Consider the following 26,964-nt stretch of genomic DNA (forward strand, 5'->3'; position numbering starts at 1 on the left):
AAACCTAAGCCTCCCATCTACACTATGGGAATCTCCTGCCAACTAAGTGTATGTGAATGTTTGGATTAACTTGGGGATTTCAGAGCAAATAACTTATCCACTATTCATTAATCAAGTCCCATCTTAGGTTAATTTCAAGGCTGATTATTTTTGGAACATTTTATGATATAAATTATTCATTACATAGATGTGTTATACCTGTTTGCCAGAAAATAACAGAGGCTGTGCCAACTCATTTTTTTTAAAAAAAATATGATACCTGGGAAGCAAATATTACAACACATTTGGCAATACTTCAGCCAACTAATAAGAATTGCCATACACTGCAATTTCACCCTTTTTCGACACTCTTGATAGTGAAATTAATTTCTCTACCAAAGTTTGGCATTACTGAAGTTATAAAAACAGGGCATAAGTGGTGTAAGGACTTCTGTTAAATCTTTACAGGGTTTTATAGACTTGGTCAATTTGTTCATTTTTAAGGAAATCATTACATTGCCAACGTCTTACTGCTCGTCAGAAACCTAGGAAAACCACATATTTGCCATCTGTATTTTAAAAAACATCTTTCTTTTTATATCACACAAGAAACAGAAGTCCTAATTAAACTGTCCTCAACAAACTTTTAAACATACAAATACACACAAAAATGTTTAACTCGATCATTCTCGACAACCATAACATAGATCATAATATTTGCACTGGTGGGAGACAACTGCAGCCAGTGAATTGCACTATGTAATTTGTTTTTCTGTAAACTACCTTGAAATACTCCTAAGTTCTGGCTGAAAAATGTTGCATAGAAACTGAACTTTTTTTCCCATTATATTACATTCTGCTTGAACCAGCAAGCAGATTTATTAGCAGTATTCTTTTATCATTCTTCAGCTGCAATGCTGTGTGCTGTGATGGCAGTACATTTGCTTCTATGTTCTGTCCTCAAAAGAAGGTGCAACAATCTCTCTGCTGTAAGGTGACTAAATGAGGGTTACCCCTTGTCAGAATATGCAACTGAAGCAAATCTGAACTAATTCAAAAAGCTTTTAAGGATTTTTTTGGTATATTTATTTTAAAATGTATTTTAAATATAACTGTAAAATTGCATTGTATGACAAAATATAGCACATATAAAACATATTTAAGGCATTATTAAGCATTATATTACTACTGTGTGCCAACCTCATATGTTACATCCAAATAGTGTTTTCTTGTATATATAAAAAGTTAGAGATATTGGCTAAATTGAAAATGTTTCGTTCAGACTGTTTAGTAAAAGCCCAGATAAAGTCTGTCTACGCAACGCTGATTCAATCATCTTCTATGTGTACTCAGGCAAGGAGAATTCCACCTAAACTGTAACCCTCACTAATCTAAACTACCTGTCTTGGCTTCCTCCTATTGCCAGTGGACAGGAAAAGGCAGCTCCAGAAAACAGCTCATCCAAATCTACAGAAAATGTCTAAAATAAATAGACATTTTGTAATAGGGAAGCCAAGACACACGGAGAGTAAGAAATAAAATTTCTATTAAATTACTCAATTTGCAATAGTCTACACCACATTGTTATGCACACTCAGTACTTTCAAAACACTGCTTACACTATCACCCACCAGCTCAGAGAATTCAGCATTTTTACAGGCTGGGCCTACGGATCCAAGCTGGGCAACAGCAAACAAGGAGAAAAAAATTACTAAACATTTGGAAATGTTAATTTTGTCTAGCACTCACAGGAGCTCTGGGGTGAGACAAAAATAAAATTCAATTTACTGGTATCAACTCAACTACTTCAAATATAAGGTCAAACATTCTTTTTCCCATTTCTGAAATCATCGCTTTAGTTCTCGTGCCCTGCAAAACCTAAATATCTCAACCCAAATTAATCCTTTTTAGTGACCCCCAACAGCTAAATCACAGAAGGCAGGGGTCCTATAGAAGAAGACAAAAAAATCATAACATGAAGTGATTAAAGGCTGCAAAGTCCCACATAGCCACAAAAGGACTTAGAGTGCTTCATGCCACCTTAATTTTGTTATTTCCTAACTTTTGAGAGATATCAGGAATTTTTGTTTTCATTGTTTAATTTTTAACACACTTGTACGAAACTACGTGTGTGAGGAAATGCTTCTTTAGTTTGGAAAAAAAGTCATAATGAAAAAGATGAAAATCCATAAACCATAACAAGACTGTCACCTGCACAACTCAGGAATAGATAAGACACTTCTGCACTCCTCACAGGCCTTCTTAACCACCAACTTTATTTTTGACTAGAATACAATTCCATGGAATACAGGAATTAAATTGAATTGTACACTTTTTTCTTTTTATCTGACCAAATTTAAAGGTTTGAAATACATTTTGCATATCAAAAACTCTTTTAAACTTAAAACATTATTTCAAACATTATATTCAATAATTTAATATTACAGTGTCCAATTACATTTGCATATTCATTATGTGAAAGCAACATATACCCAAAGAAATGCTTGGAAAATAAGAAAAATCATCCACAATTGCTTTCCAACACAAAATGTGTACAAAAATATATTATTTGCCAGGCTTGGTGTGTCATGTATTTGTAGTTCCAGAAAATATTTCCTGAGGGGTTTAGATGAGAATTCTATGCATATATACTGACAATTTATTTCCACTGAAAAAATGCAATACAGTAAAAAGATGAAATAAAAGCAAACTAAACAGAAGTCTAGAGATAAGGCAGTTGATCTTGCAGCACTCAAATAATGACCCAACATGTACACTCTGCAGCATTTTGCAAAATAGATTGTATGTAAAGATGAGCAACCCAGCTACCATGGTCAGTGTAACCAGCATGATAATATGTTTAAACTCCTTACTGCCTTGGTCTTTTCAAATTTTAAAATTGGAGGAGAGATTTCAAACACTACTTTTCACTGGAAGGCAATAGAAAGGAGTCCACATCTAATAATATAGAGAGAGCTCATAGTGAGATCTTATTGTACATAATGAACAAATAGTCAGGCCACATTTATTCCTACTAAATACTACTACTACTACTAAATACTACCACGTCATAATATTGAGTAATTTGGTTTACGTTCTATTTATTTTATCTTTCTTAAATTTAACTAAAACAAGGCTCTATATTAAGTCTGAATGCCACTAATACAATCTAGCAGGAACATTAAGATTTATAGTGCTGTTTGGCAACCCTGAAAGCACACTGTAATCCTTTTGCAGGGTAGATGGATAATGTTATAGAAATGGAGACCTTATAGGTTTATTTCAGCTTTCATGTGATGTAACAAAATCTACAATGTTTTTGAGATGAGAGAGCTTGTCAGACCTTAGTAGTGAGCATTACCCATTCCACAGAAGGCTGACAGCAAGTATTACCAGCAGAGAAGCTGTTGCCCTCATGCCCTACAGCAAAGTCACTGTCTGTCTATTATCTGACAGGCAGGGTAATATGGGAATATGTTACACTGGTGGAAAAACTGACACAATTGCTGGAGAGTCCTATGACTACTATAAGAAAAATGGAAGTAGCATGTCCAGCACTTGTGCTAGATATCAAATTAAAGCATATGTTTATTAGTGCTAAATTACATCACTTGTACTGCTGACACCTGCAAGTGCTTAGCAAAATCTGAAAATAAAATAGCATTATTCGTTGTCAGCAGAATGCAACTTTTCCTAAACATCTAAAATTGAAATTTGTAATTAGAAGTAAAAACTTCTAAGTAGTCGTTATATGCTACGCACTACAATCTCTCTTGTAACTGAAATAATGTAATTTACCTACCAATTATTTTCGAGGCCCAATACTGCTAATGAAGATATCACTGGGGAATTTTAAAATGTATAACAGTGATTTGTACTGGATCAAAAAAGATGAACAAAGTTGAAAGAATGAGAACTAAACAACAGTCTCCTTGACCAAAGGAGGAAATTCAATTGCATTTTGCAGCTATAATCAATACAGGAAACTTCCCTGTGACACATCAAAAATTGGATGCAGTGAGTGACTGAGAGACTGAAATGGCTGGTAGCTCAGCCTTGCAATTCATCCACAGGTCAGGTAGAGTGCAGCAAATGACCCAACTTTCTCAACAACAGTCCTCTTCTGAGCTCTAAGCACATGTTTGAGAGGCTACCCTCTCTAGAGTGGGGTAGAAAAAAGCCTTATCATATCGTCTTCTCCTGGCTGTGAAAAATCACAGATATATGATACACAAACCTAAAGCCATATAGAATTTTGAATTTGAAAATTATGAAGTACATAAGCAAAATCCTAATCCTTTTAAAAATACATTCTCATTAAGGCTGACAGAAGTTTAACCAATTTTTTTGAATTTGCTATGCAGTACAGTATAGAACAGAAAAAAGCTACTAAAAAAAGACTTTAAGGAACATAGAGGCCAATATAACTTTATCACAGAAATTTCTCTGCACAGTTGTGGAAAAGCTATAGGAAAATGACTAAACAAAACCACAAGGAGTCCCCATAAGACAATTTTTCGGTATCTTTCATATTTATTACATATTCATTCAAATGTAATGCAAATTGCCTGTGCTTGAAAGTGCAAGAGACTTTATTTAAATTTACGCATTTAAAATCTTTAAGAATGGAAAACAAAATCAGATACAGTAACAAGCATTTTAAAAATTCATAATAATCACTACGATAACACAAAATAGATAATCATTCTACTGATAAAATTTATTTACTCTTGAAAACGTTGTATTTTTCAACACATCTTAAAACTAATACACACCCTGCAATAAGTGAAGTCCATCATACTTAATTTACTTGATAAAGTATTTAAAAAAAATTTATCTGGTACACGGTGTGCTAATCTCCAGGAAAATGCAACTGGAAATTATAAACCCTGGGATTTTTCTATTTACTTGGAAGTCAAGAATACAGGAGATGAGAGATTTTAACTCATGTTATCAAGATCCCGTTTTAGTTTAAGTAGGTGATAGAAATTCAATAACAATTTTAATTCACTCTTGGAATATTTCTTGCATGTAAGTGGTATTCAAGAAAGATTGCTGGATGTCCAAACTGTACTGGACAGCTAATTTCCCATGTCTGTCTTCCTACCTCCTTACAGAAGAAGAATTTGATTAAGCCCCCAAGGGGAAACTGAATAACATATTTTTCCAATTGGAAAGGGACACTAGTGAGCCAAAAAATGATACCCCTCTCTGAGCATTTTGCATCCGTCGGTCATAAAAGTAATATCATGAAAGAGTTTAAGTATCCAAGTATGCTAACAGGTAACTTATGACAACATCTCTGCACAGCTGCATCCCTGTGTATTCAAATACTGACTCACCTCCTTACTAGTTAAAAGATTCTGCAAAATACAAAGAAAATGACAGAATAGCCTGTAAAATCTTTAAGACTTTTAGAGTGCTCTTTTATTTTCACACTGAGGTATCAGATGCATTTATAAATCCAATTTTGAAAATCAATTGGAAAGTGTATCTTCAGAGATTACAGTGATGATAGAAAAGAATGCCAGCACTAAAGAGGACTCTGTGCAGACAAACAAAGAATCAAAATCTTTATTTTTTGAAAAGTCAGTACTACAGAAGTATACTATTACTTTCAATAGTATTAAAGAGAATTAATCCAAGTCAAAAATGTAGGTCTAGTTTTACAGTGTTATATTTGATTAAGGTGTACCAATCAATATAAAGTATTAATAACCTTCATATAAATTTTCAGTGAAAAAAACAAGTTTAGTAACTCAAGTCATCTTTCTTTGTTTAGAAAACACATGCACTTTCTACCTCTGTCCTTACAGGTTTGTATTCTGTACTACTCCTGAAATACTCTCACTTGTCAATATTACCAATGCTGATACAGTAGCCATACTCACACCTTTCTCAGAGAGAACACAAAGGGAAAAACAAGCATTTAACTGGGATAGTAAAATTCTCTTTATTGATTATTTCCATTTTGCATACACTCTGTTTTTTTACCTGTTTTACAGAGAATCTGAAATCTTTATTTTATGACCTCCTGTTTTCCAGAGCAGACCAACACATAGCATTTAATCAAAAACTTTAGACATTAAGTAACACTCATAAAACCAGAATACTTCAACTATTTTCAGGATGAATTAACTTACTTTGGAGGATGTAGAGTCACATTCCTGACAAATCCATCCATAGCCAGTCTGTTTAGGAGACTTTTTCAAGGGAGGGTCTAAACAGCCAAAATGATAGCAAAGCCTGCATTCATCACACCTGCAACACAAAAGCAAAATGTATATTTATATTAAATGGTACTTCTGTACTATTTTAGATTGAGCTTCCCTGCAATTCTCAGCACAAGATTTCCTGACCCATTATCACAATAAAGAAAATCAATTTTCTATAAGGGGTAATTTTAAACACAATCACTTCAAGTAGGTTCTGCTTAATTTGGAATATTCTGATGCAGACACTCACATATCACCTGTCATCATCTTATATACATGATAATATTTCAAAGACTTGCAAATTAAAGAAAAAAAAATTGCCCAACTTTTTAGATACTTCAATGTCATTCATTGCCATTTATTTTCAGATATTTTGACTATTTTAGACAGTGACCATATTGATTTCTCATTGTTTTAAGATATTATTTTGCATACATCTTTTCAAGGAAAACTTTGAGAAAAATTCACTCACACGTTCAACAACTCATGTATAATTTACAGATATGAATTGTATTTTTTTACGCCAGGACAATATGGTTGATAAATAAATGCACAAAATATTTTCTCATTCACCCTGAATTTTCTGGAAAGGGGCATTAATTTAAAAGTATTTCACTGTTATCTTTCGCTTATAAAACTGCCCTACGTACACACAACCATTTTATGTCCTTCTTTAATACACCTTTCATTGTACTATGTGTGGTCCACATAAAGAGTTCAAAACATACAGCATACCTGTTGTTAACGTAAACTTAATGTACCAGCACAGAAGAAATGCTACCCTAGAACAAGTGCTTCATGAAAGGATTTTTAAATCAGTACAATAATATGCTCAAAAGAGAATTTTCAAAGCAGAGATTTCCATATGCCCTACTGAACTTCACTTTATTTGCATATGCCTCTGTATTCCTTTGTATGAAAAAGAAAGCTTTTTTCAAATTTACTTTGCAATACTTTCTTCATTAAATGCTCTTAAACTCTATATTAAAGCCAATGATCCAAAAATAGGAAAGAGAGTAAATGTTTAAAAACCAAATTTTCTAAGAAATCCCCTACATTCTCTTTCTCTGCTTCCCTAGGCACTCATTTCCTCCTGTACAGTACATGCAAACACAAAAACATCCAAAATTTGGAATAACAGCGTGGCACAGGCATCATCAGATGAAAGACAGAGGGATATAATTTATCAGGAGAATACACAATGCATCGCAGAAAGAGGACTCAACTAACAGAACATATCGCTGTATTAACAGAAGAAAACGTTCATGTGACTTCTCCAAGGATTAGTCTCCAAATAAAAAGAAATATCTGTTTTCTGATTATGATTGTTTAACCAAAGTAAATACTTTTGTCCTTGCTGCCAAGGCTGTGCTTACAAGGGAAGCCTTCTGTCTGCAGCAGTTACATGTAAGACACGAGCACTGATAAGGGTATGATATGTACCGTTTTCCGCTAAATAGAAACTAAAAGCAATAATCTGATTATCCACAGGATGCGACTCTGGACTGACATGGTTTCAGTATTTTTTAAAAAATGGAATATACCATATTACAATATACATACTTAGGATTGTTTAGCAATGACTCAATCTAACTCCAGGAAAAAGAAAACACTTATAACGGGAAACCATTCTTGGTCCTTCAAGACAAGAGTTCTAATGAAGAAATATATTACTTAAAATTAGGAATATATGCAGTTTTATTTCTTGTGAAAGGCATATTAAAATAATAAAAAGGTTGAGAGTGGTAGATGGGATGGGTTACAGTCCTAAATCCCAACAGTTTATGTGACCTTCAGCAAAAGATTTAGCCTCCTTTGAGTCTCAATGTTCTCATCTGTAAAGGAATATATTTTTACTAACCTATTTCTGTATCTGAAATCTTATGCATGTAAGGGCTTGCACTTGAGCACTGCCTATCAGAACACCCTTCTTGTAAACTGTTTGGGATCCTCTAAATAATACAAAATAAAGCATCACACTATTTCTGACTGATTTAGAGTATTTTCAGAGCTTAATCCTAAAATCTACATCTGATTTAAACAGTGTCAATTTAGATTGTTTTTTTGAGGTAACTGTTTTATATGTCCAAAATAAAATGTTTCCCCTTTATAATTACACTTTGGCATCTCTTCTTACATCTCTTCCATTTTCTGTCTAGAATGAGGTACTTCCTGACTGCACCTTTAGCCATGTTGCAGTACGCAGAGGGAGTTCACAAGGCTGGGTTGAAATAACGAGAAAATTGTGAAATTAAATACAGATCTCAAGGTACCATTCTAAAGCTGAATGGTTTTAATATTTATTGTCATTAATTTTTAGCACTTCAGAGTGTTTAGTTTTGCAGAAGAAAAATAGCATTTTCTTAGAAAATATCTATATGAAAGTTTTCAGATACTAATAGCTTCAATCTGCATCTGCATCTGCACAGCTGAGAAAATGCAAATAACAAAAGTATTTTTTCACATATCAAAACATAAAAAGCTGCATGGTCATAAAAATAAAACTTTACCAAATATTTTTAAATGCTTCCTTCTTACTGCTTTTTATTGAAATATGAATTCTGTATTGTGGAACATAAATTCACTGGCTTTGAAGTTCCCAGAGCATGATGCCGGGAAAATGGATGAATACACACTGCACCTTGGTTAAAGACGATGCCCCAGCTGTCTGGCAATTCTCTTGTCTGCTGTGACTGACTGGGGACTATATGTGAAGCTTACACACATCACAGTGCAGAAAACAAAATTGGCATTCTTAACTCCTAATTCCAAAGAAAATCCTACACCTAGGTTAAAATGGCACTAGTAAAACGAGATTAATTCCTCAAGTGTATACTATCAGTTGTGTTCTTTTGTCTAGCAACATAAAAATGATAGAAAATCCACTGTCAGGTTCAGAAAATAAGAAAGGAACACAAAATACAGTGTACTTTCTACTTAATTACAGAGAATGAAATGTTGGGTCACAAAAGGTGTCACACTGACAGTCTCACAGCCTCTCGGTAAAACACACTCACAGATCAATCACAATCCGGACATTTACAAAGCAAAGGAATCACACGGCACTGTCATTTACAAGTATCATCCACATCCATCCTGAAGATGGCTTAATAGGACAAGTAAAACTGTTAGGCTGGGTGTGAGGGGAAAAGGGAAAGAAGCCACTTCTTCCATATTAAAGGCTGTTGAAATTTTTACCCTTGTGCATTCAAGGTCACACCTTCAAAACAGTCCTTAAACTAGGAAATATTTTATCTTGCTACTGTTTGTTGGCAATTGTCTTTGTGGTTAAGCCCATGATTTATAAATGCAGTTAAGTGCACGGCCATCTTCAGTGGCGTGGCTAGCTGCTGTACTGTAAACTTTGTGCAAATAAAAACATAGCTCCACACAAAGACAAGCTAACCTAATCTCCTAAATTACCTCTGACAAGTAATTGCTTACTATCAATGTTATAACAAGCCTGAAATTACTTTATGCATCAAAATTAGAAATCACTGTGTTCCTCATTCCAGCAAATAATGAGGATAAATATATGCCCACTATATACCAAGAAAATGGGTGAATTCTGAAGTAGCAAGGTTAATAAGTTAAAAAATAATAGAATATTTTTCACTTATAGAAGTTTAGAATGCAGGTCAGCTACATATTCACAGCAAGAAAGCTGGATTAGGCATTTCCATACCTGAAATACGTCTGCTTTGTTGTTTAATAAAGTGATCTCCATCTGCTCTTGCCCTTGGATTGTTTTTATTAGTTTTTTTAGCAGTACAGCTGGCTGTGCTCAAGCCCTACATAACTCTGCATTTTCCTGTTCATAATTAACTAATTATGCTCTAATCAATAGTGTAGATACTGATTTTACAATGTAAATGAGATAAATGAGATAATGGCTGGGGTCAATCTCATTTTATTTACAAAACCCAGCACACACATCCAATTTCATTACATTGCATCTACCTGCACAGGAGGGAGTCTTATCAGTTGGCCTGCAGAAGTCTTCCTGTGAGCACTGGGGAAAAAGACCTGTGCTTTTACAGAGGAGCCCTGAATGCAAAACCTGCCTGTCACTGGGACATTTGTAAGCCACTGGTTAATATCATCAAAAACCACAAAGAGCTGATTCAGCCAGAGTGAGAAACCTATTTTGCATTCACGAGACAGCATCACCCATCTATAGCTGTAAAAGTAATTACCTACATGCCCCTGAAACACAACATTAATAAGCTAATCTTTAAATACAACTTTCCAAATATGCTTCAGAGACTACAGAAAATCTCTCACTTATGTACACATCACTGCACACCGCCTGCAGTGTCATGCCAAAAGGTACCATGTTGAACAAAATAGAAAATTGCAAAATATATATACTACGCCCTATTCATCACAACAGCTTAGAAAGATTTTCTTTAATGGAAATAAAAAGAAGATATAAAACTTTGATACATATTGACAAACCAACATCATGATTAAACTTAGAGAACTTGTCATATAAGACTTACTCTGGCAAACTATGACTTAATTAGAACAAAACTAGAAGTAAGCTAATCCAGAATTTTTAAACTCTAAAGGAACTGCAGTGGGATGGGTGTGTGTCCACTCACCCATTTGCTGGGGGGTTGCAACACTGTGGCTATTCCAGCACCTGTGTAGATTCAACTACTGATAAGCATCTTTCCTTGTTGGCTTGTTTTGGACCCCATTTCTGACTAAAGGCTCTTAAAACCTGAGGAACACACATCTGAAGAACAGACATTTGTTCTCAGGCACTGATCTCTCTCCCCTTTAATCCCCCAGTGCCCAAGGGCTGGGACACTGAAATCGCAAACAGCCAGAGATGTGCTTGCAGGTTAATTTTAAATTGCAGCATATTCTTGGGTTCAGATTAACAATTTAAAACCAGCTATGACAGTTTAAGTCACTGTCACCACTTCGTTTCTTATTACTGGCTGTATCATATATCCAATGGAAATGAGCATGTAAGCATTCCCCAAATCCCAGAATAAATGGATGTAGCTCAAGTGAATCCAAACTGTAGAACTAAAATGACTGACTTTGGCCTGGAGTGGGTGAGAAGTGCTCCTGTGATACCTTAACTGCAACCAGACCACAGGAGTGATCAATTCTGGGTGACAGGATGACTCTTACATGTCATGTCAGAGAAAGCACTTTCTCGAGTCCATATTTAAACAGTGAAATTAAAAATCTAATTGTGAAATAACTGTATAATCGTCTATTTAGTGCATTGTTTAGTGCTCTCCAAAAAGTACATTTATTCTACTTACTGAGGGAGGAGCCTGGAACTATAGCAGTTTTTCCTTATGGAATATGTGGATAACTTTCTTCTTAGCTTTCGTTTCTGACACCTCTTGAAACAAAGTGAAAATAAGTGAAGATACAACTTTGTATTTTACCCTACCACGCTACACCAAAATTCTTCAGTTCAGCCCTGTGAATTCCAACACAAATCGCTTTCATTTTCCTGTGGTAAGTCGCAGGCCAAGCACAAACCAGAACTGATGCAGTAATGTATTTAGATTCTAAAATACAAGATCTAGATTCTTATCGACTCTTGTTTTCAGACAAAAAATTGTCAAAATAATAAAACCCTATTAAAATTGGAAAAGCTGGTTTTCCTCTTCCCGATTGCTATACTTTTTCCCTCGCCTATAAGTGACATAACAACTAAAAATGGATCATCATCTTGTAGTTTCTGTTCTACAGAACAGTTTTAAGAAACCAGGATATTTAGAAGTTTTCTCACATAAGCCAGACAAACTTTAGGTGACTTTATTACCAGGAGCGCGACGCATTTCAGCACTAAAATTCTTACATGACTGCACATGCACAAAATGTTGATTATAAACCAGGATATAGCCAACTCTAGAGCCTCTTCATACACAAGTACTGGTTATCCTAAAAGGCTGTCTTCAGAGATGTTAAAAATTCAACAACATAAAACTCTAAGGAACTTCATCTAATTTCAAAGATAGATCTAACTTTGCAGTCAGTCCTGCATTGAGTGGGTGGCTGGAACATATCCTCCAGAGGCTTCTTCCAACCTGTATCTTTATGGATTCTAATATTTTCATGATTTTGATTTAGGTAAATGAAATACTCTTTCTGGGAAGGATAATGCTTATGGTATAAGCATTATACCATAGTAATAATAATATCAAGTAATTAAGTCACATTCTAATTTGTATCATGCCAGGTACAATGCAAGCACAAAACAAAGTCTCTGACTTCTGTAGTTTACAATGGTAGAGGAGAGAATAGACTATTATTCCCTTCTGTTATACCTGGAATAGAGAGGGGCATGGCTACTGCCAAAAGGCGAGAGAATATACCACCTGAGGGATGATTATTATTTCTAGGTTTTATATCTACCTATTACTGATGAAGAGAGTGTATGCACAAGATGGACACACAGCATGACAGAGTACGATGAGCTTACTGACCTTCAGCTAACAATAGTTTCATGATAAGGTACTTATACAGTTTTGGATATGGGAAACTGTATTATCTCCAAGTTACTTAAATTTCTATCCAATCTCAAGGGCATTAATAAAAAGAGTGTCAATCAATTATACCACAAACTAGTAAAAGAAAATAATCATTAATCTGGCAAACATTTGTGTAGCTAAATTTATCATGCTAAACTCAAAACTGCCACCTCTTCTAACTGATTTATCTCATTATTTTAACACTAAAACAAACAAATACCCCTCATATCCAAAACCTTAACACTGATTAGTTATGAGTAAGGAAGAATCTGAAAGGGCTATCATTATGTGGCATTTCTATGTAATGTTTTTTTTCTGAATGGTCCACAAATAATTTGCTTTGTGAAACTTCAATTTACATGTACACAGAAATTCTAAGAACACTACAAAGAAACTTTATTTACTATACCTGTACGTGAACAGCTTCCTTTCAGCAAGGAGTGTTCACTTTTATCTCTCATACTACTTTGAAACTGTACAGCACATGGCTTTAATAAATTATTTTGCAAAATTCATTAATGGCCCACATATACAAGGGGAATGTAATTATATAAATACTATTGCAGATGTGTTTGTTTTTGTTCATATACAGCTACTGTACAGAACTTTAATTTACAGTATTTTAGTGTTTAAACTAAGCATTTCTGTGAAGACAATGTATCCAAGACACACTTTAAGATAATGCTACATCAGTTATAGACACCAAAAAGGTCCCTTGACAAATAGAAGAGTGTAAAATTTAAGAAAGTTATTAGGAAATGCTGCATTCATTTTTCTGAAGTACATTCTAGTCATAATACATGATTGCATCTATAGTGCCACTCTCAGGTGTTCAAGCTATTAACTCTATTGAATGGTGTATTGTTTGTGAACTACTAGAGAAGTCCATTATAGTTTGAATACTGCCATCAAACGTCTTTCAAAGAGTGAAACATCAAGTGTTAACATCTGGCTTTCTAGAAAAAGAGAGACGGATATGAGGAACATAATGATTCATATGAGAGAGAGAGGAGGGAGGTGGGGCAGGGGCAGGGGGAACTAAACTAATGTCAAAAGAAAACACCAAGAAAGGAACAAAATCCTGAACAGAAGCTGTGCTGGGGAACAAACATAAAAACTACAGCAGGAATTCACCTTAGGATATGAAGCAAGCCCAGGACAGTATCAACAATACTCAAAAAAGTATTTGACACACATTAGTCTGTCCTTAAAATCTTCCAATAGCAGAGATTACTCAACTTCCCTAACAAACATGTCTAGGGCAATTATTGTTAGAAAAGAACTTTCTATTGTCTAAATCATCTTGCTACAATTTAACTTATTTATGGACTGACCATATTTGAAGAACTTCTTTTTTCCCTTGCAACAACTTCTGTCTTCTTCATCTTTGTATTAATTTAGGCTTTTTGAAGACAGATTCCCCAGCCTTCTCTAAATTAAACTGATTAAGTTTTTTTATTCATTTATGTCTCCTCTGGTCTTCTTATCATCCAATTCAGTATGCTTTGGATCTTCTCTATTTGCCAAAGTGGACAGAATATGCTGTCTGAGGTTCTTCCAAGGGTGAGATACTGGTCTTCTGAATATTCAGGAGAAATACTTTAATGAGTTAAATATAGTGCTTTTCTTTGTACATCTCAGGTATGATCAGTTTGATCCATGCTGTTAGTGATCAAGAGTCCCCCATGCTTTCCTTTTTTTGAAGACATATCTTCTAACTAGTTACTCGTTTTATAATAATCATGCACTCAACAGCCCTTTTCTTTAGTGTACTGCATGCTTTTTCTGAACGCTTTCTTAAAATTTCCTTTTTAATTCTCACACTGGAGCTCGTCACATCACAGTCATCACCTGCAAATGTAACCCAACACTTTATTCCAGTACCTAATACACTAAAGCAAAAATTAACAAAAATATAATAATACTAAATCTAGGAGAGCTTGAATGGAACTCAGTGAATTAAATATCATTTGACAGTGAGTCCATGGTAGCTAGTTTACTTTCCTAATCAATTACATATTTTGTCGCAAATTAATTAACAGAATGTCTCACTAACTTATTTAATAGAATGTCACACACAAAAGTATTTTAAAAGTCTTACTAAAGCCAAGATATGCTACATATATCATTCTTTCCTACTCATAATACCTAGGTTGTGTTAGTTTAATAAACAATCACAAATCACAGTAAACGTTACTCTTTTTCTTTTTTTTCCTGAACTCAGCATGATGTATGGTCAAACACTCTTTTTTTTCTCCCTTGCTTACATAGCATTTGGACATAACTTTTTACTTTCAGAATCCTGCACAAGTGGTCAATAAACTTCAGGTTTTTCTTCCTAAAAAAGGATTCATAAATCCTTAAAGATCAAATTCCTGCATTAATGTCTGTTTCCTACTGTAAATTTCTTTATTTCTAAAGTGTCTTTGTATGCCTTGCCAATCTAGATTGTAAGCATTTCTGACAGTTCAAAAATCTTACTCTGAGATTCTCCCACCCCCTTTTTAAAATAAAACGACGTGTTAGACATCAGGTTAATTTTATTTAATATAATATTCAAACATGAAATGCCCTGGTAAGATATGACTCGTAGATAAGTATACATAAATTTGTATATTTCTCCTAATACTTATTACAGCATTTAATTTCTTTTTTAAGTTTAAAAAATATTCTCAAATGAAAACGTGCCTTCATTGATGACAAAAACCACCATATCTCAAGAAATTCAAAGATTATAGATCATAAAGTTACAAGTGTGATTGCATTTGAGCAGAATTTTTCTGAGCAAGTTCAAGATGAAAACAATGAAGATATCAACACACTGATATTGTAGATTTAAGAACTGGATCTGTACCATTTGTAGATCAAAATGCTATGTGTGCATCTACCAGGATATATACGGACGGAGACGAAGATCTCAGCTGTCATGCTGTGTGATCAGTTCTTCATTCCTTCCCCAGCTTACGAAACAATTTTGTATTTGTATTGGGAGGACATAAGCTTGCCCTGAACACTGCCAGAGAAGTAAGCCAAATAAAACAAATGTCTCTATATACTCAATTTTTTCTTTTTCTCAAAAATTTTTTAGACAGCAATATAGGTATAGCTCTATTCACTTGAGTGTCTGGAGTCAGAAACAATTAGTTCATTCTAATAAGCATAAAATCAATTTTTCCATGGCAAATCTATTCCTTCAGAATAGGAGGTCTCAAGTGTTTTACAGGTCTCATTATCACTGAACATTTATTTTTTTTTTAGGAAACAATCTTTTTTACAGTAATGTCTATGTACAACACGGTGTTCTATATAGAAATGTTCTTATTAAACTGTATATAAGTAGAGCGGCAGGCGAATGGCAAACCGTTGCTTATTTCAGTATCACCATAGAGGAACGCACAATATTTAAGTCCCACAGGCTTCTGCCACTCTTCAGTGAATCCAAGCATTGTATAACATCATTTGCCAACGAAGCACAGGGGAAAAAGACATTACTTAATAGGACAATCCTGACAAGACATTTATCCGTGATTTTTCAACGATGCACATACAAAATGTTCCTGATTAGTGCAAAAACACGCAGGCAAATTAACTACCTTGTCAGTCCAAATAACAAACCAATCAGTTACATTCTATCCGAGCCTGACAAGCAAACTGAACGTTTTGTCATAATAAGGTTATAGTTGAGACAAGGTAGCTGTTCTCCTTTAGTTTAGGTACTCTATTGAGAGCTTTATCCACATCTAAAAATCATATTATAAAAGGTTTCCACGATTGCCTCCGAGGATGAGTTGTGGCAGAGTTGTGTCTCATGAAGGGTATCTACACAGTAAAGTGATAAGAAAAAAATATTAACATTGAAAGATCATAGCAGCTCTGCTCTGTCTTATGAAACATTTTAACATTACACTAAATTTAAGCAATGTGTATGCTCAGATCCAAATAGTTAGACAGCCATACCAAACTTTTCAAGAGTCTCTAAGTGTCAAAACATTAAACTGAGTTAAGTATAGCATCCCTTTAATTTTTTCTCAATACAGCTCAAAGTCCACCATAAGAAAGAGAAGATAATTTTCTTTTTTTTTAAATCATAAAAGCAACAACTTAATACAAGTAGGTTTGATTGTGAAGCTAGCATTTTCCTTACATTTGAAACCCACAGAAATGCAGCTATGGGATTGACTACAAGCACAAACAACATGGATACTGTGTTATAACCTTTAAAAATGCTTGTTTTATAGAATAGCATTTGAAAGAAAAAAGTCTTAGGATTTAGGAAGCATTAAGTAAAGGAGGGTTTCTTTCATAATGCATTGTAATAATTCAGTACATAGAAAGCTCCAGTCACTTCTGAAAAAATGTCTTTGAGCCAACAATTCCAAAATCTGTCCAGTTGTTTTTTTCCCCTACTCATATTTTCTGTCTTGTGACACTCGCAGTAGATATTCTTTTCAAGAATGTTTTTTTTTAAATCAATACAATTTTAAAGTGATGTTTCTCTACATTTAAACTCCTTAAAACCACTTGCCATACAGCAAATTTATGGAACTTACAGCACTGTGAAAAAAAAAATCCGTGTTGTCTTTAAGCTGTGCACACACATTTTCAAAGAAAGACCTATATAAACTCTCTACCACCACATTTGGTGAGGTATTTTTCTACTTTAAAATATATTTAAATAGAATCGTAAATAAAAAGGAATTCTAAACTGCTGCCATACTTTCATAAAATATAACAGTCTAATGAAAAAGAGCCATAGTGATGCCACATCCATCAATAGTTTTTGCAACCTAAATTTGAGTGTAAGGATTGTGAGTCTAAGAATTAGAGGGATGGCAAGTAAGTATTATATGTAAATCCACTCCCAATTCTCACTTCATCTCTTACTTGGGACATGATTAAAATTTTAAATTGGGTGTCCTGAACTGTTATACTGCAGTCCAATTTTGAACTTTTAAAGAAAACTGAAGCTGAGTTGTAAAACAAATACTTTTATAGTAATTTTATTATAATCCCATTCCCTTAGTGAGTACAACTAGTTTTGTTCTGATCACCTCTGAGCTGGTGAGGTTGACATGGGTGCACACTCAAGTGCAGAATCCTGAAGGGTAGCATTGGAAACAATTCAAGATAAGCTCAAGGTCTCTGAGCCACCTCTACCCTCTCAGTAGCAGTGTGAGTAGCTGCAACTGTACCATTTGAGTCAGGTCATCAGAATGCAACAAGCTGTCACATCTGGGCTACCAAGGTTTGGACAAGAATACAGTGACTTATACTTTAAATATAAGTTTTTATTTCTGTTTCTCAAAATGAATATGTGCATATATGTGCACACACACATATACATGTAGGTATATGTACATGTACTTATTATCACACACATAAATCTACATAATTTTTAATAAAAAATTATTTATATAAACATGTTTTTATATAGGAAACCAACTTCACAGCTGAACTAAAAAAATAATAATTTAAATTTTAACAATAACCTCACAAATTAAAGTAATAAAGTACAAACAAGATTCTCAGAGAAAACTTGTAACTACCGAGCAAAGCAAAGATCCTAATACTTTGCAGTGCTTTAGGTAAGGCTGTAAGAACACAGGCATCAAGCAGAAAGTGTAAGTAACCTACACCTGCACTATTTATTCCAAGAATATTTCTTTGTATTGCATTTTTATTGGTAACAACATATAAAGAAATTTTAAAGGCTATTATAATATTTACTTATATATTAAAGATAAATTATTTTGTAAGTGGTTGGGCAATTTTTCCATTCCTACTCTTTTTAAAATTTAGCTTGACATTATTTATTTTACTCAATCTAGGGTTATCTTTGCCCCTCTCATGTTTGAAGTATTATTAAGGAATCACCACTGACTTTGTTTAAACACAGTTTTAACAAGTAGAAAATTGGTAAAGGACAAAGGAATATGAATAGATAAATAGCTTTTTTTAAGTTTGTAATCTGCACACTCATCTGATAACTGACTACTGTCCTCAGACCTCCCACATTGATGACATTTCTCCTGTTCTAGTCTCTGCTTCTGCTCTTCTCCCATCCCTACATACCATTTGCAAACCTTTCTTCGTCCAAAGAACTGTTCCCATTTCTGAATATCCATTCAAATTTCTACTGACTGAATTACCCAGAGTTGCAACACCTGAACTGTATTTTCAGCCTCGCTTAAGAAAAGGATTTAATGAACACAAAAATTTGAAATAAGGACAATGGGTAAAACTGAATAGTTTTCCTCTCTCTTCAGTAGGTGCAACGAATATTAGATAGAAAAAAGTATCACAGATAATGATGCTTTCAGTTGCATATTTGGTCCTTTAGAAGAGTTGTTTTCTCCCAGTTCTCCTTCAGTTCAGGACAAAAATAATTATGAAAGTACTTTCCTTCAAGTTTCGGTACAAAGAGAGAGAAACACAGCAATCTCTCTCACTTTCCTCCCCAATCACACATGGCTGTCCACTTCCACAGTTTACTAAATATTACATAAAGGGCGGGTGTCTAAGAATATATGCAGATTTCCTTTTCAAAGGAAATCTTTACAGGACAAGAAACCCCACAAATTATTTGAATACTTTCTACTGGAATTGCCGAAGACCCTCTTCATTTGCGTAACAGGTACTGAAAAGTGCAAATTGTAGCCAATCATAGTGCCTATGTCAGTAGTTTTGATCCTTGCTCTTTTTTAGCAGTTTAAATACTTGCCTTCATTAGGTTAAATACCTATTGTGAGAACAATATTTCTGGCTGCTAACTGGGCATAATTAAAATACATTTGCAACCATAAAGTAAAATGAGTTTAACTTCAAAGATCTGAAGGCAGGAAGCTGCTTCAGCATATCTTACCAATTCTGAAACATTAGGATTCTCCCACCAGGTAAAGTCTGTTAAGCCTAAAAATGTATTTGTGAAAATCTTTAATGAGGTAAGATGATAATGAAGGAGGGGGAAAACTGAGCTATTTAATTAGAGAAGTGCTGACAAAGACCAATTTTAGAGGGCAAGGAACCGTATCTGCAGTAAACACCAAACCATCTGTGAGATAAGTAGTATAATATGATATAAGGTGATACAAGCAATATGCATTTTTAAAATTCAGGCTGCTCATGGTACACCTCTTGATCTCAGAAATTAATCTGTACCCAATAGCTCTATTAAGTGGATGCAAGTTACAGCACTCTTTGGAGGGAAAAAAAACCCCAAACTAAACCTCCAAAACAGTGGTGAGCAATGTGTCTTCTAGCCATTGTTAATTACTTCAATTCTTCTCAGTATTGATCAAGTTATAAATATTAAAAAATGCTTCCTGAATTGTTACAGATTTATATCTGCTAATATACATACAGATTAGCCTGTAAAAAAGTTATCTGCAGGACAAAACATCACAGCCTCTGAGGCATCACGAGAATAGAAAAGCTCTGCTTCATTTTAATAACTGGCACACTGGAGCATAAATAGTGACATTTAGAGCTGGTCAGTGCACAAACATGTTGACTGTCTTGATTTACAGAATTCTGTTCTCCAAGTACTTCTATGCCCACTTCAAAACAAGTACACATTTTCAAACTACTTCAAAGGAAAATTATGCTTTTATTACCAAATGAAACCACTTCACATGTGTGCTATCAATATTTTATTTAATCTTTTGTATAGGATATGTCATTTTCCTTCATTCTGCATTGTCTTTGTGAATACAAGCTTCTGAGAACCCATGAAAAATATTTAGTCAATACGCTCAATTCTCTACGTGAAACCCAGCTTTCTCTTTTAAAAGACTGCATTTACAGACCTTGCCACAACAAGGTCCCTGATGCTATTGAAGCAATTTAAAGATACTTTAGTCATTGGCAAAACTCAGTAACTTGACAAGAGAAATTTGGGCCAGAAGATTTCAATGACTTGAAAGGAGGGTTATTGAGTGATGTAATTTCATTTGGATGGGACTGGTTCCAATTGATCTGTTTTTTGCAATGCGTATCTGCCCTCTGCAGCTGTCTCTATCTGATTCAGTAAGTGCAAGGAGTGACTATCCTTTTCCACTTAAAGCAAAACTCTTCCTTCCTCCTGCTATTATTCTGAATGAGCAGGAGGAGCACATTTTCAGTTTTAATCTCTGTACTCACTACTTGACTGAATGCCAACCCATGAATTCAAATGAATCTTTTATCTGCTAGAATATTTATTTTGTAGTTAGGAAAACAGGTCACAGAACATTTTTATCTTTGTTATTATTAACTGAAAATAATGAGTTAAGAGTTTGTATAACACAAGATTATATGGTAGTATAAAACTAATTCTCAATCCCAACGGCATAATATCATGTAATCTACACTGTAACAGACTGCACTTATTTTCACTTGAGTATTTACATCCAAAAGAGAAAAAACCTGCTTGGTACAAAATTAGTATAATAATTTATAAACATGGATGTGGTATATATGAAATCATATCTTCCCCCACAAATTTGGTAACCACAGTTTCAGCAGCAAATAGGAACTTCACAATTAAAGTTAATTTTAAACAGCATAATACATGGTGGCAGGGGGTGGCAGGGAAGTGATATAAAGAGGGAGTTACAAAGCCTTGAGAGGAGTATTGATGAATAATGTAATCATCATTATAAGGTAATGAAACAATAGCTAAATCAGGATGTGGCAATAGATGTTGCCAGGAATATGTAGCTGGCAGGTCAACTAAGTTGGCCTTTACTCACCCAGCTTTAGTCTCAGGCTGCCTGCACACACAAAACATGTCTGACCAACAAAACATGCCTTGCTGGGTTAGACATAACTGTGAGCTTTCCTATGATAACCTAATCAGCAAAGAAAATGGAGCTAAAAAGTCCTTCACTACCTTCTGAACTTTTTGTATCACAGGAGATGATACAAGTTCTGCTGGTATTTCACTTTTTATGCCTAATCTATATACTTCGAAGTTTTAGGAGTTTTGAGGTATCTATAGCAGCAGGATCATTCAGGCTGCTCTGAAGCAGTGTGCACCCCCAACATGCCTGTAGAAACCACTTCCAGAGAAACCACAACTGACCCCCAGTATCAACCACTAGTTGTCGGCCTGATGCCAAAGCAGGCTAAAAGGGCTTTGGACTCTGTTGACAATAACTGTTACAGAATATATTTGCAGTAAAATTACCTCTTGCATAAACAGTGTGTAATTAAGACATAATATACCAGTAAAGTCAAAAGTATAAACTCAATAAAAATATTTACAATTTTTATATTACACCACTTTTTATTATGACTACTGTCATTCACTGTAACTGTTTCTGTTATTGTGAGAACTGTGTATTCCTTCAGAAGTACTATATAAATATACTAACATACCGATAATCTTTCAGATCAAACACTTTATTGGAAAAAAAATCTAAACTTTCTTCAAATACAAAAAAAATATTATTATTATTGCTACTATTTATAGGATATACTGTTTACAGGCTACACTGTAAGAAATATTATAATTAGCAGTCGTATAATACAATAAATTACATTATAAGATTGACTTGAAATAAAGAGCCTGAATAGAGGAGTCTTTTAAGACAAAAAAAAAAAGGTGGGAAGTATGTTTTTTTCCATTTCAGTATGTAAAATAAAGCCTAAAGTTGTTTGTTATATAATACTATTATAATAAATTTGTTTATTTTTTACAGAAAACTAGATGAAGCGATTTTTGTGGGCTGGCTCTTTATCAGTGGGGATTGATGACTTCTGAGAGGAAAATCTAAATTTCACTCCACTGTCTAAGTTTCAACACGTGAAGGACAAGAAAGTAACCCAGAGCACTCAGCAAAGATTTAATAAGGGTACATGAGTTGGTCATGTTTGAAATTACCATAACAAACGATTTGCTCTGTGAAACAGGGAAGAGCAATGGTGGTAACATTTCAAAATGTGTTCAGCATAAGGCTTTTCAAACAGTCTGGTACAGCATTTTCCCTATCAAGTTAAAAACAAGGCTGGATGAATGGACTGAAAGCCAGCTGGATTCAAAGATTCCCAGGCAACAGTTTGGGATCTATATGGTGTCCAGGAACAAAGTACCACAGGAGGGATTTTGAGGTTGACAGAGTTCATAAAAAAATTGTCATAATGAGTCAAAATTCATGAAATTCACCAAAAAGCAGAATGGAATTTTGCATGGAGGGGGAATAACTCCATGCACCAGTGCAGACTGAGAAGCAACTGGATGAGTTGCTTTCAGACCTGCTAAAAGGACCTGGGGGTTAAAATGAATGTCAAACTACGTATAATTGAATGAAAGCAGGACGAGCAAATCAAGAGAGGTTATTCTTCCTCTCAACTCAGTGCTAATAACACTGTGCTTAAAATGCCATAATCCATTTCAGGCCATCCAATTCAAGAGATATGAGAAAACAAGAGTCCACCTAATTGGCTACCAAGGTGGCAGGGGTTTGCACCATGTAACCTACAAGGAGAGGCTGAGGGAGCTGGCCTTGTTTAGTCTGGGAAAGAGGATGCCAGGGGGATTGAGATGCAACCCACAGGCATCCAAAAGGGCAGTTACACAAGACAGCACTGTCAAACTCTCCTTATTCATGATGACCAACCCCATGGGCTCACAGCCACAACCTGCAGCTTAGCAGGTTCAGAAGGAATGTTAGCAGATGCCTTTATAATACAAGGCATTGTGCACTGAGGTCAGGGGTACTCAGGACTCAGCTGTATGGGAACAACCAGGTAAGAAGTCACGATAATATGTTCTTGATATTCAAAAGCTTTCATTTCAGGTATCAGAAAGTAAGACTGATTCCTGTGGTCAGGATGGGAAGCCACAATGCTGAATGAAACCCTGCGATGCCCAATGCCTGGGTCAGTAGTGGATTTCTGTCAGTTACAAGGAATAAGAAATTTGCTTCCCAGCCCTCTTTATAGACAGTATCTGTTGTACATAAAAGCCAGTAGTGTATTTCTAAGAGGTGTCCAAGACTGATTTATAAATATTCTCATTGTGCACAAATAGTAAAATATTGTGCCCCTAATGCCACCTTAAAGTTCAATGGTACTAGTCACAATAAAGGCCTATTTATTTGATTAAAAGGTGATTTCATATTCTACTGAAACCCAGATATTATAAACATTTCACCAAGAAACCAGAAAATGTTATAGGTTTTATAACTGTGAGCATATTTAAGTATATTTGTAGCCATCAACACCCCCCTCAAAAACCAGTATTATTCATTTATATTTACAACTCCAAAATAAACAACTTTATACACAAAACGGCCTAAGTAAAAAGTTCCCAGATGTGCTTACAAACAAAATATTAAGTCAGAAAACAAAAAGTATGGAAAATGCAGTGCATTTACTTGCACAGTTCATACACATCCCTGTATTTTCAAATAAGTATCTTAACACTGGTTTGTTTTTTTTTAAGGGTCATAAAGTTTTTCAAATTGATTGACAGATGTAGAAAAGTTGGAAAGATGCGTTTCAAAATATATTTGCTTAATTTATAAGGCAAACATTTCATATATTCCACTATAATTTCATAATTCATTTTCACTCTCCATTTTTAAACTTTCTAAAAAAACCAACATATCCCTAAGTGGAAATGGAATAAGAACAGAATAAATCTGAAGTAAACAAAAAAAAGAATTATGATTTTCTTTCTGAAACAAAGTTCTGAAGCATGCAATATTTAGTAATAGTTTTTTCAAAAGAAGCCAGAAGTTAACCAATATGCATAAACAATGGATACATCTACATTACATTATAATCAAGCTATATACAAAAAGCATTGTGCAGCACTTCTAAAAAGGACTATTTAGACAATGTACTTAGAACAACAGTTGTTATAACATGGTTGTTCTATGCCACAGTTGAATGTAAGCATGCAAATAGAATTCAGACATCATAAATAAATCTTAAAAGCAATGACAAAGATAAGCTGTATTACATACAAAAATCTGCTAATTAATTATATTTAGGACAATGCCAAAAGTTTTATGACAGCGTACTAAGAAGATGCTCTATTTGTGAAACTTCCTACTAAGTATTAAATAAATCACTTCCAAAAGAACAAGGTAAGTGAAATAATACCATGATGTGCCTTGTAACACGCTTAAGATTTTTCTCAAATAATATAAAAAAAGACCCTCAAGAAAATTATTTCATCATGACAAAAGTAGAAGTCAAGTGAAAGATTTTCCAGATTTTTTGCAATGTCATTATACCATGCAGCTGTATTCTTGAATGCTACTTTCGACAGGTACATCAACAACCTAATGAGGATGGAGCATGAAGTGTGGTTTCTTTCAAATGAATCAAAAGATGAAGCAACTTTTCTGGATAGGAAAATAATAATTTGTTTGTAATACATATTCTTATAATATTACATCTTGGCAGTAAAATCTACATGAAACAAACCTAAAACAAAACAAATCAGTAGGGAGAACTGATGCCTCACCCTGTACCATGCTACATGTAAGGTGAATCAAATTATTCAATTTGATATTCAATATTCAATTTTACCTGTTTCCTAAACTTTTGTTACTGCTGTTGCTGGGCACTTATGTTCCACAGTACAGTACAGGAAGAAATGAAAAAACTTTTAATAATCAATTAAAAGCAGACATAAGTGCATTTCAAACAATGCATTTATATAAATTTCCGTCTTCAGAACTGGAATTTGTGAGAAAAAAATGAAATAAAAGACCATTCTATGTCATTCTGCATGACTTTGGAACTCCAGAGTAGATTTACCCTTTTGCCTTATTAATGGTCATAGTCATTCTGAAATGCCTGTGTTCCCCCATACTCCTTTTCACTATTTTTTCTTCTCTAGAAGAAAAGAGCACAGAACACGAATCTATTGGAATGACAGGGAGACAAAACGTAAAAATGATGGATACAAAGAAGTTGAAGAACTTGATTTTAGAAAATTGCGAAGTGCTTGAATCCGTGACTGATTTCTAAGATCTCTCCTTTCCTACTTATTTTTGGTGAATGGAGGAAAATGAAAATATTCCAAATAAGGCTTTGACTATTTTATCTATTTTTAAATTAACAGGTCAAGATAGATAAAAGACAGCATGTAGCATCAAAGAAAATATATAAAAACTTAAAACATGGAATTTCAGCCAAAAATCTCTTGTTTATAGAGAGTTATTACTCAATGTATATTTGAGTAGTTAAGTCATACACCCAACATTTTTCTGCATTTAGAATAGTTTCTAAGAAGGCAAAATAAATACGTTGGAACTATAACTATCTAAGTAATGCTAAAAATGCTCTAGCATTGCTTTTTCATTAATGCTTGCCATTCATACTTCTCTTTTTTAAAATAAATACTTTTTTGTTCAGTTAGGAGACTTACAACTGTTTTGATTAATCATTAAAAAAAAAATCAGCAGAATCAGTCTTGTTCTATTTGGAATACTTGTCTCAGATATTTTAGTATCATGAAGTGATGCATATGAACATAGACAACTGAGATACCACCCTTGAGATCTTTCTTCTCAATCCAAATTTCTTTTCCTTGCAAGTCCTGTAGCAACTCCAACTGCAGGGATAAGCATACTCAGATGGCCCACAGCACACTCAAAGCACAACAACAGAAGATCTAAAAACTGTTGTACCATCACTCTGGTAGTTATGAGGAAACTATTCCTTTCACAGTAACCTTCAAGGTTTCCAATTTTCCAGATTTCATCAAATTGACATCGATATATTTCTTCTCTGTCCTTGGGAAAGAAAGGGAGGTGTTTGCCAAAATTCAATTTACTGATCAAAGACTTCAATTTACTTTTTGTCTTAAGGGTATGTGGTGGGGGACACCTGGGCAAGACAATACATTTGCCCAAATCTCAGTTTAAAAATTTTACCTGAAAACATCCAGCCTAAAAGATACACAAGAGACATGGAGAATTTTGCATCCAAGTGATTCAAGTTTTACAAGTAATAAAAAACAGAAAATGGGGTCTGATACCGCAACTATTACCACTGCCCAGCATAACAAACTTTGATCTCTGTCAGTGCCAGGTAAAAACTCCAGAGGGCAATATTTGTTTTAATGAAGTTTCAGTCATGGACATAGTGTTTTATGATTTCATCATTTCTCCTTTCATTGCCTGTAACTCAGCATTTCCTAATACAATCATTGTACAGAATACGCATCATTCATGATTCTTGACGAAATGGAGTTTTCAGATTTCACTAATTCAGAAACAAAAATCATAGTATGAATTTGAAATTAATGAATTGAAGCTAACATT

General features: G+C 34.3%; 1 protein-coding gene across 5 annotated transcripts in view; it reads right to left on the minus strand.

Moving 5' to 3' along the window:
• PHF14 (PHD finger protein 14) overlaps positions 1-26,964 on the minus strand; it is a 362,909-nt gene that overhangs the window by 250,321 nt on the left and 85,624 nt on the right. For 3 of the 5 annotated variants that reach the window (XM_051786020.1, XM_051786018.1, XM_051786017.1), the window contains exon 17: positions 6,123-6,240. The exons of 1 other annotated variant lie outside the window; for it this stretch is intronic. In XM_051786020.1, coding sequence (XP_051641980.1) covers positions 6,123-6,240 — 118 coding nt within the window. Of the gene's footprint in view, positions 1-6,122; positions 6,241-15,222; positions 16,520-26,964 lie in introns of those variants that run through there. One more of the 5 variants, XM_051786019.1, reaches the window with a different exon arrangement.

The sequence above is a fragment of the Manacus candei genome, unplaced genomic scaffold (assembly GCF_025592945.1).
Source record: "Manacus candei isolate 608988 ecotype Guabito, Panama unplaced genomic scaffold, ASM2559294v1 h1tg000021l, whole genome shotgun sequence".
Lineage (NCBI taxonomy): Eukaryota > Metazoa > Chordata > Aves > Passeriformes > Pipridae > Manacus > Manacus candei.